Below are 14991 nucleotides of genomic sequence, written 5' to 3'. Positions count from 1 at the left end.
TCAGTTCTTCTGGGAAAATACCTATGATTGCGATTGCTGGGTCATACGGTAAGTGTATGTTTAACTTTATAAAAAAAATGCCAAATTATTTTTAAAGCGGCTGTACAATTTTCATGTTCTACCAGCAAAGTTGCGGAGTTCCAATTGTTCTAAATACTTTCCAAAGCATAGTATGGTCACTCTTTTTTAATTTTAGCCATTCCAATGTATGTATGTGTAGTGGTATCTCATTGTGGTTTTAATTTTAATTTTCCTTTTTAAAAGATATTTTCAACTTTCTATTGGATATTGGTATTCCTTTGCACAGTATCTGTTTAAATATCTTTCCCATTTTTTAAGTGGGTTGTTTGTCTCACTGCGTTGTAAGTTCTTAATTTAATATGGACAAAAAGTTTTTTTTCTTATATATGTGCTGTGAATATATTTTCCCAGACTGTGGCTTACATTTTTGTTTTCAAAGCAAAACGTTGAAGAAGTCCAATTTATTAATTTTTTTAATTCTGTGGTTCATGTGTTTTTGTGTTCTAATAAAAATTTTCCTACCCTAAGGTCACAAAGATTTTCTACTGTGCTTTTTGTTTAGTACTTCTGGGTTTGCATTTAAGTCTATGATCGATATTGAGTTAATATTTCTATTTGGTATGAGGTAAGGGTCAATAATCATTTGTTACAATACAGATAACCTGTCCCGGTGATACAGCACCATTTGTTGAAGACTTTTCTTTTGTCATTAAATTTTCCTTGGTACCTCTGTCAAAAGTTCAACTGACTATATATTCATGTGGGTTTAATTCTGCTCCATTCATCCTTATGTTTATCATTTCACCAATACCGAAGTGTCTTGATTAATGAAGCTTTATTACCATATTACATTAAAAAATTGCTTTGCTTGCTCTGTGTTTTTGAATTACTACAACATATTGATTTTTAAATATTAACCTGGATCCCATATATCTGTTTTATTCAGTGATTAGATGTCATAATTATTTTATAGACCCTGTATTTTTTTACAAGAATAAACATATAATCTGCAAATAACAGTTTTACTTCTTCATCTGATATCTGTGCCATTTTTTCTTTTACTTTATTGCAGTGACTAGGTCCTCCTGTATGGTGTTGAATAGAAATAAAAACAGGCATTCTTATTATTATTTTTGTTTTGTATCTTATTTTTGTTTTACAAGCTCTAGCTGGAGGTTTATCAGTTTTATTAGTCTCTTCAAGGAGCCAGATTTTAGTTTATTGAATTTTTCATTTGATTTCTATTTCATTAATATCTGCTCTTTATTTATGTATTTTTTAATGCTTTCTTCCTCATCTGAAACTTAATGTACTATTCTTTCTTTAGTTTCTTAAGGGAGCAGCATACTATCAATTCATTGATTTTATATCTTTTTCTTTTCTTACATAAGTATTTAAGGCTATACATTTTTCCCTACCATTGTTTTACCTTCATCCTACTAATATTATTTATTTTTAAGTCTTCACTCAGTGCAAAATATTTTCTAATTTTCTTTGTAATTTTATTTGTCCCAGGGCTCATTTCATAGTATTCTGTTTAATTCCCATATAACTAATCACTTCCAGTGTATCTTTATATTGTTGATTTCCAACTAAATTTTTTCTGTTTAGAAAGCATGCTCTATACTACTTTGAATCTTTTAGTTGTTTTTAGAAGTGTTTCAAGGTTCAGGATATGGCGCATCTTGATGAATGTTCCATGTCTTCTTGAATAATAAGTTTATTCTGGCATTTAAGTAGAAGTTGTCTTCTGTATTTCTATTGTTCTAGTTTCCACTTGTTAAATCAGTTTGTAAGAGTGAAATGTTGAAGCTCCCAGCTGATATTGTGGATTGCACTATTTCTCCTTTATTGTCTTCCAAGTATTTTGCAACTCAGTAATTATGTAAATAGGCATTTAGGATTGCTACTTTTCCTGATGACTTGACTCTCCATCATTATGTAATGATACACCTTTTTATTCCTGATAATATTCCTTGCATTGAAGTCTACTTTGTTAGATATTAATATAATCACTCCAGCTTTCTTATGCTTAGTGCTTATATCTTGTGCCAGAAAGAGATAGACCCTGTTAACATTTCTGCTTAGCCATTTAACAGAGTTGTTGATAATGTCTTTTGATGCACAAAATTTTAAATTTTGATGAAGTCCAATTTATCCATTTTTTAACTTTGTTACCATATCTAATCATTTGTTGCCATACCAAAAGACATGAAGGTTTAGCCCTATGTTTTCTTCTAGGAATTTTTAGCTCTTTATTTAAGTCATAGTTAATATTTGTATATAGTGTGAGGTCGAGATCCAACTTCGTTTTTCTGCTTGTGGAAATACAGTTTTCCCAGCACCATTTGTTGAAGAGTCTACTGTTTTCACATTGAATGAACTTGGCACCCTTATCAAGAAACAGTTGATAATAAATGAATAGGTATATTTCTGTTCCATTGGTCTGTAGGTCTGTCTGTTTTGATTACTGGAGCTTTGTAGTATGTTTTGAAATTGGGAAGTATGAGTCCTCTGGCTTTGTTCTTCTTTTTCAAGATTGTGTTTTGGCTGTTCAGGGCCATTTGCAATTTACTGTGAATTGAGGAATGGCTTTTCAATTTCTTTAAAAAAAAAAGCTGTTGGAATTTTCATAGGGATTGCATTGAATATCTAGATTGTTTTGGGTAATGTTGACGTCTTAATATTAAGTCTTCCTACCATGACCACAGAATGACTTTCTATTTATTTAGGTTTCCTGTAGTTTCTTTCAGCAATGTTTTGTAGTTTTTAGTATACAAGTATTTCATCTCCTTTTTTCTAGTTTGGTTTTATTGTTTGATTATTCCCTTTATTATGTGTTTTCTTGCCTCTTTCTCATGCCTAGTAATCTTTTTGTAGATTCCAAACATTGTGATTTTACCTTATTTGGTACTGCATATTTTCGTATTCCTGTGAATTTTGTCTTCTTCTTTTCACGTGCAGTTAATACATTATTGAAAACGATTTGATCATTTCATGTCTTGCTTTTCTAATCTGATCGGTGTTTCTGTTTCAGCATTCAGTCTAAAGCTAATCATTTTCCGCTACTTTCCTAAGTGCTCCACCCAGTGCTTTTTGAATATGAATTTTCTTTTCTGGTTATTGGGAACAGACACTGTTCCTTAGCCTGAGTGATTGCCAAGCACCCTTTCCTCTAAAGTTATCAAAATTGATGGTCCTTTCCCCAGATTCAGGTAGCTTCCTCAGACACATATGCTGATTTCTGTTATATAATCAAGTGAGATGTTCTACTCATCTCCAGAGTTCTCTGTCTCCACAGTATCTCCTTTCTGGTTCACAGGAAGAACACTAGCTGCATTCAATGTCTTCTTGGACTTCAGCTTTGTCTCTTCAGTTCAGGGAAGAACTCAGCTCCACCACAGTTCCCTTTGCCATAATTTAGATACTCACTGAAAGCAATAATCTACAACAGTTGTAGAGCTCATATATCAATATTTTGTTTCCTGTATGTCCTTTGGGATCACTGTCCCTTGTGGTTTGATGTCCAGTTTCTTGAAAACCATTTTCCATGTCTTTCTATGGTTATTATGTTTCGGTTGTTTCAGGCAAAATGGTAAATCATTTCCTTTATTCTATCTGTTCACTGTTCTCTTCAGGCTAAAGAACAACTTTTAGCCTTACTTGTAGTGCAGGGTTATTATCTACAATGTCTCTAAATTGTATTACCAAATGTCTTTTTTTTTTACCTTTCATGTTTTTTAAATAAACTTTATTTTTTAGGCAGTTTTGGGTTCAAAGCAAATTTGAATGTAAGGTACAGAGATTTTCCTATATGTCCCCTGGACCCCCTCATGCTTAACCTCCACCGCTCAACATCCCTCAGCAGAGTGATACATTTGTTGTAATTGATGAATCTATAATGAATGAAATATCATTATCACCCAAAGTCCATGGTTTACATTAGGATTCACTCTTGGTGTTGTACATTCTGTGTTTTTTTGGACAAATGACATATGTTTACAATTACAGTATCGTACAGTGTAGCTACACTACCCTAAAATTTCTCTGCTTTCCACCTACTCATTATTCTTTATCCCCAAGCCACTGATCTTTTTACTGTCTCCATAGTTTTGCCTTTTCCTGAATTTTATATTGTTGGAATCATACAGTGTGTAGCCTTTTCAGATTGGCTTCCTTCACTTAGTAGTATTTCTTTTTAGCACTGAATAATATTCCACTGCCTTCTAGCAGTTATTGCTCCTAGTGAGAAGTGAGCTGCTACTCATACTTCTTCCCTCTCGCACCCTGCATTTAATGTGTCATCATTTTTAGTCCATAGCATTTAGATTATCTTTACTGGGGGTTTATGGCAGTTTGACTATGTTGTGTGTAGGGGTGGAGGTTTTGTACATTTCATGTTGGTGTTTGCAGAGTTTTTTGGATTATTCATTTATGTCTTTTGTTAAATTCAAGGCTTTTGGGTCATATATGTCATTTATTGTTTTCTGCACTATTCCCTCTGTCCTCCCTTTTTGGTTATCAATTACACATATGTTACACCAATTTATATTGGCCCAGGGGTCACATGAAGCTCCACTCATTTTTTAATTAAGTTGAAATTCATATAACATAAAGCCATTTTAAAGTGGATAATTCAGTGACATTTAGTATATGGTGCTGTGCAACCACCACCTCTACCTAGTTCCCAAACATTTTAATCACCTCAAAAAGAAGCTCTGTGCTTATTAAGTGGTTACTCCCTATTTTTCTCTACCTTCAGCCCCTGACAACTACCAGTCTGCTTTCTGTCTCTATTCTGGATATTTCATACAAATGAAAAGATACAATATGTGTCATTTTTTCTCTGGCTTCTTTCACTTAGCCTAATGTTTCAAGATTTAACCACATTGTAGCATGTATCAGTATGTCATTCCTTTTTATGGTTGAATAATATTGCATTGTTTGTTTATACTTTATACACAGGCAATCCTGTGTTTACCTTTCTTGAGCAGTTTTCAAACTATTTAGCACAGTGCCTGCACAATTTTACAGTGCTACTAATAATATACAAAGTTAACTATCTCAACAACACTTGTTCTTTTCCTTTTAAAAAAGTATTGCTATCCTTGTGTGTGAAGTAGGGTCTCAGTATTGACTTGCATTTCCCAAATGACTAATGATGTTGAGCATTTTTTCCTGTACTTGGTGGCCACTTGTATATCTTCAGAAAAATGTCTAGGCAAGTCTTCTGTTCATTTTTTAAACTGGGTTTTCTTTCTTTTTGTTGTTGAGTTCTAAGGGATATTTACATATTCTTTATACTCAGACCTTAGCACGTGTATGATTTGCAAAGGTTTATCTATTCTCAGAGAGTTTTTTCACTTTTTAATAATGTCCATTTGTGCACAGAAGTTTTATATTTTTATGAAGTTCAGTTTATTTTCTTTTTTATTGATGATGCTTTTGGTGTCATTTCTAAAAAACCATTATGGAATCTAAAATTGTGAAAAATTTACCCCTTTTTTTTCAAAGAGGTCATTGATAATTTGAGGTAAGTTCTAGAAAACAGTGTGAGTTAGGGGTCCAAATATATTCTTGGCATGTGGCTATCTGGTGGTCACAGGACTTTTCACTGAAGAGACTGTTCTTTCCCCCTTGCGTGGTCTTGTCATCTTTGTTGAAAATCGGTTTGCCACTGATGTCTGTGGCTATTTCTGGACTCTTAGTTCTATTCCATTAGTGTACATTCTCTCTTTTTCTAGTACTACACTGTTTTGATTACAGTAGCTTTGTAGGGAGTTTTGAAATTTAAAAGTGTGAGTACTCTAGGTTTGTATTTTTCAAAACTATGTTGTATATTTTAGGCCCCTTGCAATTCCATGTGAATTTGAGGATCATCATTCCCTCTTTTCAAAACCAAACGTAAAATAGATAGCTAGTGGGAAGCAGCCGCATAGCACAGGGAGATCAGCTTGGTGGTTTGTGACCACCTAGAGGGGTGGGATAGGGAAGAGTGGGAGGGAGGGAGACTCAAGAGGGAAGAGATATGGGAACATATGTATATGTATAACTGATTCACTTTGTTATAAAGCAGAAACTAACACACCATTGTAAAGCAATTATACTCCAATAAAGATGTTATTAAAAAAAAAACACGAGCCTGAGGGATTTTGATACAGGATACATTGATCTGTAGGTTCCTTTGGATTGTGTTGTCATCTTCATAATATTGTCTTCCACTTCTCCAACGTAGGATGTGTTTCCATTTATGTAGGTCTTCTTTTATTTCTTACAGCAGTGTTTTATAATTTTAATTTTACAAGTCTTCAACCTTCTTGCTTCAATTTACATCTTTGTAAATTGATTTTTTGTGGATTATCATGTAAATATAATTGCTTCTCTAATTTTCTTTTGGGACTTTTCACTGCTAGTGTATAGACGTAACCACTTTTTGTGTGTTGATCTTGTATCCTGCAACTTTGCTGAATTCCTTTATTAGCTCTAGTACCATGTGTATACGTGTATTCACAGGTTTCTCTCACTCTCTCCCTGTGTGTGTGTGTGTGTGTGTGTGTGTGTATACATACACACAATCATGTCATCTACAATTAGTTTACTTTTTCTTTTATAATTCAGATGCCTTTTATTCTTTTTCTTGCCTAATTGCTCTCTCTAGAACTTTCTTTAGGACATCCTTGCCTTGTTCTTGATCTTAGGGGGAAAACTTTCAGTATTTCACTATTGAAGATGATGTTAGCTTTGGGTTTTTCATAAAAGCCCTTTATCAGATTGAAATGTTTTTCATTTTGTTCCGTTTGTTGAGTGTTTTTATGATGAAAATTTTGGATTTTGTCAAATTCTTTCTCTGCATCAATTGAGATGATCATGTAGGTTTTTTTCCCCCCTTCTATTTGTATAGTATATTACTTTGATTGGTTTTTATATATTTAGCCACCTTTGCAGTTCCTGGAATATATCCCACTTCATTATGGTGAATAATACTTTAATATAGTGCTGGAAGTTGCTTGTTAGTATTTTGTTAAGGATGTTTGCATCTGCATTCTAGAGATATTGACATTTATTTCCTTGTCTTAGTAATAACTCTATCTGGCTTTGATGTCAGGGCAATGCTCATATCACAGATTGATTAGTAAGTGTTTCCTCCTCTTCTGTTTTTGAAAGAGTTTGAGAAGAATAGGTTTAATTCTTCTTTAACTGTTTGGTAGTATTCACCAGTGAAGCCATCTCACCCTGAGATTTTCATTATTGGAGGTTTTCAGTTACTAGCTCAATATCTTTACTTGTTATAGATTTCTTCCAATTTTCTATTTCTTCTTCAGTCAGTTTTTGCAACACGTGGGTTTCCAGGTATTTTTCATTTTTTTTCTAGCTTACCTAATTTGGTGGCATATAATTTTTCTTAAAATGGACTTATCCTTTTTATTTCTATAAGTTTGGTAGTGATGTTCCATCTTTGTTTCTGACTCTGAAAATTTCTCTCTTCTCTCTTATTCTCAATCTACCTAAAGGTTTGTCAGTCCTTTTAGTCTTTATAAAAATCAACTTCTGTTTCCCTTGCTTTTCTCTATTTTTAAAATTCTCTCTGTTATTAATATTCACTTTAATCTTTAAAAATGTTTTCTTTCTTCTGCTATCTGTAGATTTAGTTTGTTGTTTTCTCATCCCTTCAGGTGTAAAGTTATGTTATTGATTTAAGATCTTTCTTTTTTTTTTTCAGTATAGGCATTTACTACTAATAAATGTTCCTCTGCTTTCACTTAATCTCATATGGTTTGGTGTGTTATGCTTTCATTCTAATACATCTCAATATGTTTTCCAATTTCCCTTTTGATATATTCTTTATCTTCTTGGTCTTTTAAGAATGTGTTGTTTAATTTTCACATATTTGTGAACATTCCACTTGTCCTTATGTTACTGATTTCTTCAGTAGCTTCATTCTATTGTGATTTGTATGATATCATTCTTTTTAAATTTATGAAGAATTGTCTTGTGTCCTAAAATATTGTCTATCCTAGAAAATATTCCATGTGTACTTGATAAAAATGGGTGTTCTGTTGCTATGAGTGAGGTGTTCTATATACATCTGTTAATTTAGTTGGTTTATAGTGTTGTCAAGTCCTCTATTTCCTTATTGATCCTCTGTCTAGAAACTCTATCCATTATTGGAAGAGAGGTAATGAAATCTCCAAGTATTGCTGTAGAGCTATGTCTCCCTCTGTTCTGCCAGTGTTTGCTTTATATATTTTCTGTACCTGTTGTTTGGTATGTATATTTTTATAATTGTTATATCTTCTTTGTGATTTGATCCTTTTAGGAATATGTAATTTCCTTTTTCTATTATAACAGTTTTTGACTTAAAGTCTGTTTAATCTGAATTAGTGCCAGCTCTTTTTTCATTACAGTTTCCATGGAATATCTTTTTCCACTTTTTCACTTTCAACCTAATTGTTTCATTTGGTCTAAAGTGAGTCTCTTCCAGATTGCATATAGTTGGATCATAAATATTCATTGTGCCAGTTTCTGTCTTCTGATTATAGAATTTAATCCATTTACATTAAAATAATTACTGATAAGAATGGACTTACTTCTGCCATTTTACTATTTCCTATATGTTGATTGTTTTTTAGAGTTCTTTCAAAGTTAATTCTGAGAGTTTTTGCTTGATTATTTTCATGTTTCTTTAGTTGGGACTGTCATTTGGAGCTGCCAGTATCTTTGCTGATGTTACTCTATTCATTTTTTTTAAACTCTTATTTCTCTTGACTATGAGTTAGTTTTCTGTGTCTTTGAAAATCTAATAATTTTTATTATATGCTAAACTTATTGGTAGTGCTATGTAGAGTCTTCTGGCTTATTTTTGCTCTGAAGAGTGTTTATTATTTAGTCTAATAATATGCTAGATTCACAATCTAAACTGTCTCTCCCATTGTAGGCACCATCTTCTCAGTTTTTTCAGCTTTCCAACTCTTTACGGTTTTGGGTTTTTTTTGCGTTAACATGGACCTCTCACTGCTGTGGCCTCTCCCGTTGTGGAGCACAGGCTACGGACGCACAGGCTCAGCAGCCATGGCTCACGGGCCCAGCCGCTCCGCGGCATGTGGGATCTTCCCGGACCGGGGCACGAACCCGTGTCCCCTGCATCGGCAGGCGGACTCTTAACCACTGTGCCACCAGGGAAGCCCTCTTTTTCTGGTTTTGAACTTCTTGCAATATCATTGACTAATGTGAAGGTCTCACATCAGCCAGTGATCTGCATGGAGTCTATATGAGATTTTAGAGTTCTTGCTTCTGTTTCTACCTATTTCCTTGAATTTCTCCCATTACTTTCTCTATCTTCTGGTGGCCTAGAAGTCTGTCCTCTCAGTTTTTGTAACCAAGTAGACATAATTTTTGCTTCAGTTTTAGCCACCCATGCACCACATAGTGTGGTGAGTACCCACTGCTGAAATATATAATAATACTTTTACCCATTTGCCTGTCTTCGCTACCTCTTCAAGGCTGTCCAATAGTGTATGTTTCCTCTTTCCTGATGTTTTAAGTGTTTTCTGCAGATTGATTAATTCAATATAAGCTAGAATTAGAATTCTTGGCCACTTGAATTTTAGCATTGTGGACATTGTGTTTGGTGCATTGTTTTTTGTTTAATATTGTATAAGTCTTGTTGCTTATTTTCTCTCTTTGTTTTCTCTTATAAAAGTCTTACCTGCCTCACAACCAGGAAAAAAATTCTCTAATAATTTATTTTATTAATTTCAAATTTTGTTTCTTTACTCTCAGGTCCATAAAATAAGGGTACATACTGTGTGTGTGTGTGTGTGTGTATACATACACATATATATACTTATAATATATGGTGCATATATACACACACCTACATTTGTATGTATATACACATATATGTACATACACACGAATATATGTCTTTTAAAGGGTCCTCTCTTTTGTTTTACTGTTTGTGGTAACTAATGTCTTGTTGTATAGAGAGGGTAAACCACCTTCTTTTTTTCTCTTTAGAAGTTGTCCATTTTAAATTGATTTGTCAAGTTATATAAAATAAAACTGTAGTTGAGGTTTTATTTATGAGTGCAGTGCAGGTATAGATTAATTTGATTAAAACTTACATTTTTACATTAGCAGCATAAAGTTGGATTTGTAAAGATCCAGTCTGAGAATATGTCCAATGAGAGGCTATTTTAACAGATTCACAGTATTGCAAATTGTATCTGAGATTCATGCACATTTTTGTGGTTATAACACAATTTTTAAAAATTTTCTTTTCTATATAATATTCTGTTTTATGAATATGTCAAGGAGTATATATCTGTTTTATTGTTGGTTGAAATTGCTTCCTACTTCTCAGTTTTTCTACTATGACAAACAATGGTGTTGTGAATATTTTTGTTTGTATATCCTAGGTCTTTAGCTAATATTGGATCATAAGATGGGCAATTCATTAAAATATGTCAGATTGGGTTAATACAAAAAATTTAGAAAACACTTACAACGCAATGTAGGACAGATCCTGTCTATATCTATGCCAATTCTTGGCATAAACAAACTTTAAATATTTGCAATCTGATGATTATGTAATGCATCACATTTTTTATTATGGTAAAATATATATAAGATTTAACCTTTTAAGCATATTGAAAGGAACAAATTAGTGGCATTAAGCGCATTCACATTGTTGTGTAAGCGTCAATACCATCCATCTCCAGAACTTTTTCATCTTCCCAAACTGAACTTCTGTACCTATTAAACGCTAGTTCCCCATTCTGCCCTCCTTTCAGTCACTGACAACCACTCTTCTTTCTGTCCCTATAAATTTGACGACTACTCTAGGTACCTCATGTAAATGAGATCATGTGGCATTTGTCCTTTTGTGATTGGCTTATTTCACTTGGCATCTATATTGTAATATGTGTCAGAATTTCCTTCCTTTTGCAGGCTAAATACTATTCTGTTGTGTATATGTGTGTATATGTATCACATTCCCACCTCCAACATGTGTAGTACGTGACCATCACACATTTTCATACCATTCCACAGTACTTTTTATAATTTCACATTCCCACATTAACATCACATTAGGTGGCCCAGCACTAATGTACCGCATTTCCGTCGTCCACATGTGTATGCCGCGTTTTCTTTATCCATTCGTCTGTCAATGGACATAGGGTTGCTTCCAGCCAATAGCTTGGCTATTGTGGATAGTGCTGCACTGAACATGGGTGTGCAGATATCTCTTCGAGATCCTACTCTTAGTTCTTTTGGATAAATACTGTTTTAGGGTGGGCCGCCATAACAAAATTCCATATACTGGATGGCTTAAACAAAATTTTTTTTCACAATTCTGGAGGCTGGAAGCCCAAGTTCAAGGTGCTGGTGATTCGTTTCTGGTGAGTTCTCTCTTGGCTTGCAGATGGCATAATGGGCCACCTTCTCATTTTGTCCTCACATGGCCTTTCCTTGGTTCAAGTTTGCAGAAAAAGTTTCGATTTTGATGTAGTCCAATTTAATTATTTGTCTTTTGTCCTCATGCTTTCAGTGTCATATAAAAAAATCATTGTAAAATCTAATGTCATAAAGCTTTTTCCTGTTTTCTTCCAAGAATTTCATGGTTTCAGCTCTTATATTTAGGTCTTTGGTCCATTTTGAGTTAATTTTTGTATATATGGTGTAAGGTGCGTCCAACCTCATTCATTTTCAAGTGGATATCCAGTTTGCTCAAACATTTGTTGAAAAGACTGTCCTTTCCTCATTGAATGATCTTGGTATCCTTGTTAAAAATTATTTGGGAGTTTATTTCTATTTTTTTTTGCCTGTAATTTTGTCTTTATGTCAGTACCAGACCACTGAAATTACTGAAGCTTTGTAGTACTTATATCAGCAAGTGTGAAATGTCCAACTTTGTTATTCTTTTACAAAATTGTTTTGGCTATTCTGAGTCCCTTGAGATTTCAAATGAGTTTTATGATGGATTTTTTTATCTCTGAAAATGCCACCACTGGGATTTTGATAGAGCTTTCATAGAATCTAGAGATTTCATAGATAGCGATTTCATGGATAGTTAGTAGTACTGACATCTTAACAATATTAAATATTAAATGAACATGGGACGTCTTTCCATTTGTGTCTTTGATTTCTTTCAGCAATTTTTGGTAGTTTTCAGTACACAAGAATTTGCCTCCTTGGTTAAGTTTTTCCTATTATTTTCTGTCCTTTTCTCATTGATTTACATGAATTGTTGTGTTTTCTGAATGGTAGTCCTCTGTTGGTTATATAAGCTGCAACTATTTCCTAGTTTTCTTGATTGACTATTGTTACTATTGTTACTTTAAGTTCTTAATTTTAATACCACATGTATCAATTATTTTCTATTATGGCTAGTCACTTCCCTTTTTAAGGAATTATTCCCTATCCAAAATTCATTAAGATATTTTCCTGTATTTACTTATTTCTTCATATGTCAATACTGATCAGTCACCAATGCTTCCTTCTCTTCTTATTGAAATAATCAAGTTTTAATCAGGATGCTCTCATAACTGTAGATGGGAGATGTTCTACTCACTGAGACTCAGACCTGGAAGAAAAGTTCACTAATTTTGTACTTTAAATTTAAATAACATTTTAGCATTTTCCCTCAATTCCACTTAAAATAGAACAAAATATTTCAGGATATATCGTAGGAGAGAGTGCTACAGATAAGGGCTCTGTGGTATAACATGTACTATATTATGAAGGTTTTTTAAATTATAAGAATATTTATTAGAATATCATTATTTATTTAAACTTTAATTTAGATGATTTTATGCCAGTAAGAGTTCTGTTTGTAACAGTCATGTATAAAGTCTGTGTGTAAAGACTGCATGCAGGTTTCTCTTCTCCATATGTAATGATTTGACACTTTCAATACATTTGCTAAATCTTTCCATATTTGTGCATCAAGAAATATTAATGTGTGTTTTGAGAGAAAGTGTACCATGATCACACACCTTTGAGAAATATTATGTCATTAGAATTTTACCACATACATTTTCACTTTAGACACTCTTCTTATTACTGCAGCAAATAAATCTATTTAACTTTGTTTACCAATTTTTTTTCCATCTGGAACATTAATTCCCAAATAAAATGTCTGTTAAAACTTGAGGAGCTCTGTGGAACCTAGAATGGAAAATACTTTTTCTGAGTGATGGTTAAGATATTTCCCAATTTGAAAAAATATATTTTAAAAAGAATAAGAAATTAAATAATATAATATGACTCAGATTCAGTCAGTGACATGTATTATTAAATCATGGTGCTAGAAAAAGAATCTTTTTTGATGGCCCATGATACCCATGCCTTAGATGTGCTGTTACTAACATCTTTGTGATCCCTTGGCTGACCACATCTGCAATAGGTTAGTCAGAGACCCCAACTCAATTAGGGGCTGATGGCATCCCATGACCTTGATGCCCTCCCCACCCCCAGTGGAAGAGGTGAGTAGAGGCAGCAACCCCGCAATGCACAGGGTTAAGCATTTATTGAGTGCCCATCACATGCTGGGTGCCTTTTCATCTAAGTCATCTGGTTTCAGTCCTCACAATGCTATGACTTGATTGTTACTGTACCTGTTTTACAAATAAGGAAACTAGAACTAAGAGAATTGGCTACTTTGCCCAGGATCCCAAAGTTAATCAATGGCAGAGAATGTATTTGACCTTGGTTTCTTCCTGCCTTTCTTTACTTTCTATCACACAGAGGGAGCAGTGGTGACGTATTCATGGTATACATTGTCCTTATGTTAGGGATGACCAAACTGAGTTACGTTTTAGGCTAAGTAATTTTTCCAGAATTACACCATTAGCCCAGGATAGAAATAGGATTTGAAATCAGAGGATTGTTAGAAATGATCTGCAAGTCCTTCCCATATTTGGGGCTATCTTTATACATCTAAATCGTGGTTACTATGGACCATCTGGTAGTCACATTTGGTTCTTGACCCCTTGTGGCTGCTTCTGTAACTTACAGGATGGCCCAGTCAGCCTTCTGATGTCAACATCGTGTGGTCAGTAAAACTATTTTAGGTCACAGTCTTGGTTTAAGCTGGATTAGAGTGAAAACTTAAAACTTTTCACTTACATGAGGCATTTAGAGGAGTCAAACTCATAGAAACAAATTGTGGAATGGTGGCTGCCAGGAGCTGGGAGAGGGGGAATGAGGAGATGGTTCATGGGTATAGAGTTGCAGTTTTTCCCAGATGCAGAAGTTCTGGAGATTAGTTGTACAGTGATTTGCATACGTTTAACACTACTGAGCTGTACACTCAAAAATGGTTAAAATGGCAAATTTTATGCTATGTGCATTTTACCACAATTAAAAAGAAAAAAAAGAACCTTCTTTGAAAATTAATTTACGTGGCATTAGGAGACTTTTACTCATTAACTTATTCTTTATTCACAGTGATCTGCAGCCCTGGCTCTTACAACTCCCATGATGGGATTCACTGCCTTCAGTGCAATAGCAGCTTGGGGTTTGGAGCAAAAGCATGCTTATAGGACGTTATTTTGAGCTCTTCGGTGGTTTGTTAAACACAAAAGTCTATTTTTGAAATGTTACTATATAATAAATCACTATTATGCCAAAATTAAATATATTAGATATTACCAAAATATGGTGTCATCATTTTAATTGAAACACGGTATGTCCAAATGCCTTATATGCAGTACATCCAGTAATCTTTATTCATTAGTGCCAGACCTACATATGACTCCAAAATATTTCTTGGATCATTGTTTTTAAAATAGTTTGAAATGTACTATATTGGGTTAGCCCAAAAGATTTTTTTATGATTTTTCAAAAATAGCCCATTCTATCGTTATTATATGTTGACTAATCTCGGGCTACCATATTCTTCCACAATCATTTTAATTTCAGCTTGTTTCATTCCTTGATTTTAATTTTATGGGATTCTATTCCTTC

At 33.7% G+C, this 14991-nt stretch overlaps 1 protein-coding gene across 1 annotated transcript in view; it reads left to right on the top strand.

Moving 5' to 3' along the window:
* Window positions 1-14681, top strand: part of ZPBP (zona pellucida binding protein) — a 98287-nt gene extending 83606 nt beyond the window's left edge. Inside the window, exon 8 of the mRNA XM_024764375.1 lies at window positions 14473-14681. Coding sequence (XP_024620143.1) covers window positions 14473-14567 — 95 coding nt within the window. The 3' untranslated portion in view covers window positions 14568-14681. The remainder of the gene's footprint in view (window positions 1-14472) is intronic.
* The last annotated feature ends 310 nt before the right edge of the window (window positions 14682-14991 follow it).

The sequence above is a fragment of the Neophocaena asiaeorientalis genome, unplaced genomic scaffold (genome assembly GCF_003031525.2).
Source record: "Neophocaena asiaeorientalis asiaeorientalis breed wild unplaced genomic scaffold, Neophocaena_asiaeorientalis_V1.1 scaffold191, whole genome shotgun sequence".
Classification (NCBI taxonomy): domain Eukaryota; kingdom Metazoa; phylum Chordata; class Mammalia; order Artiodactyla; family Phocoenidae; genus Neophocaena; species Neophocaena asiaeorientalis.
This window is presented reverse-complemented; position numbering and strand designations above follow the sequence as displayed.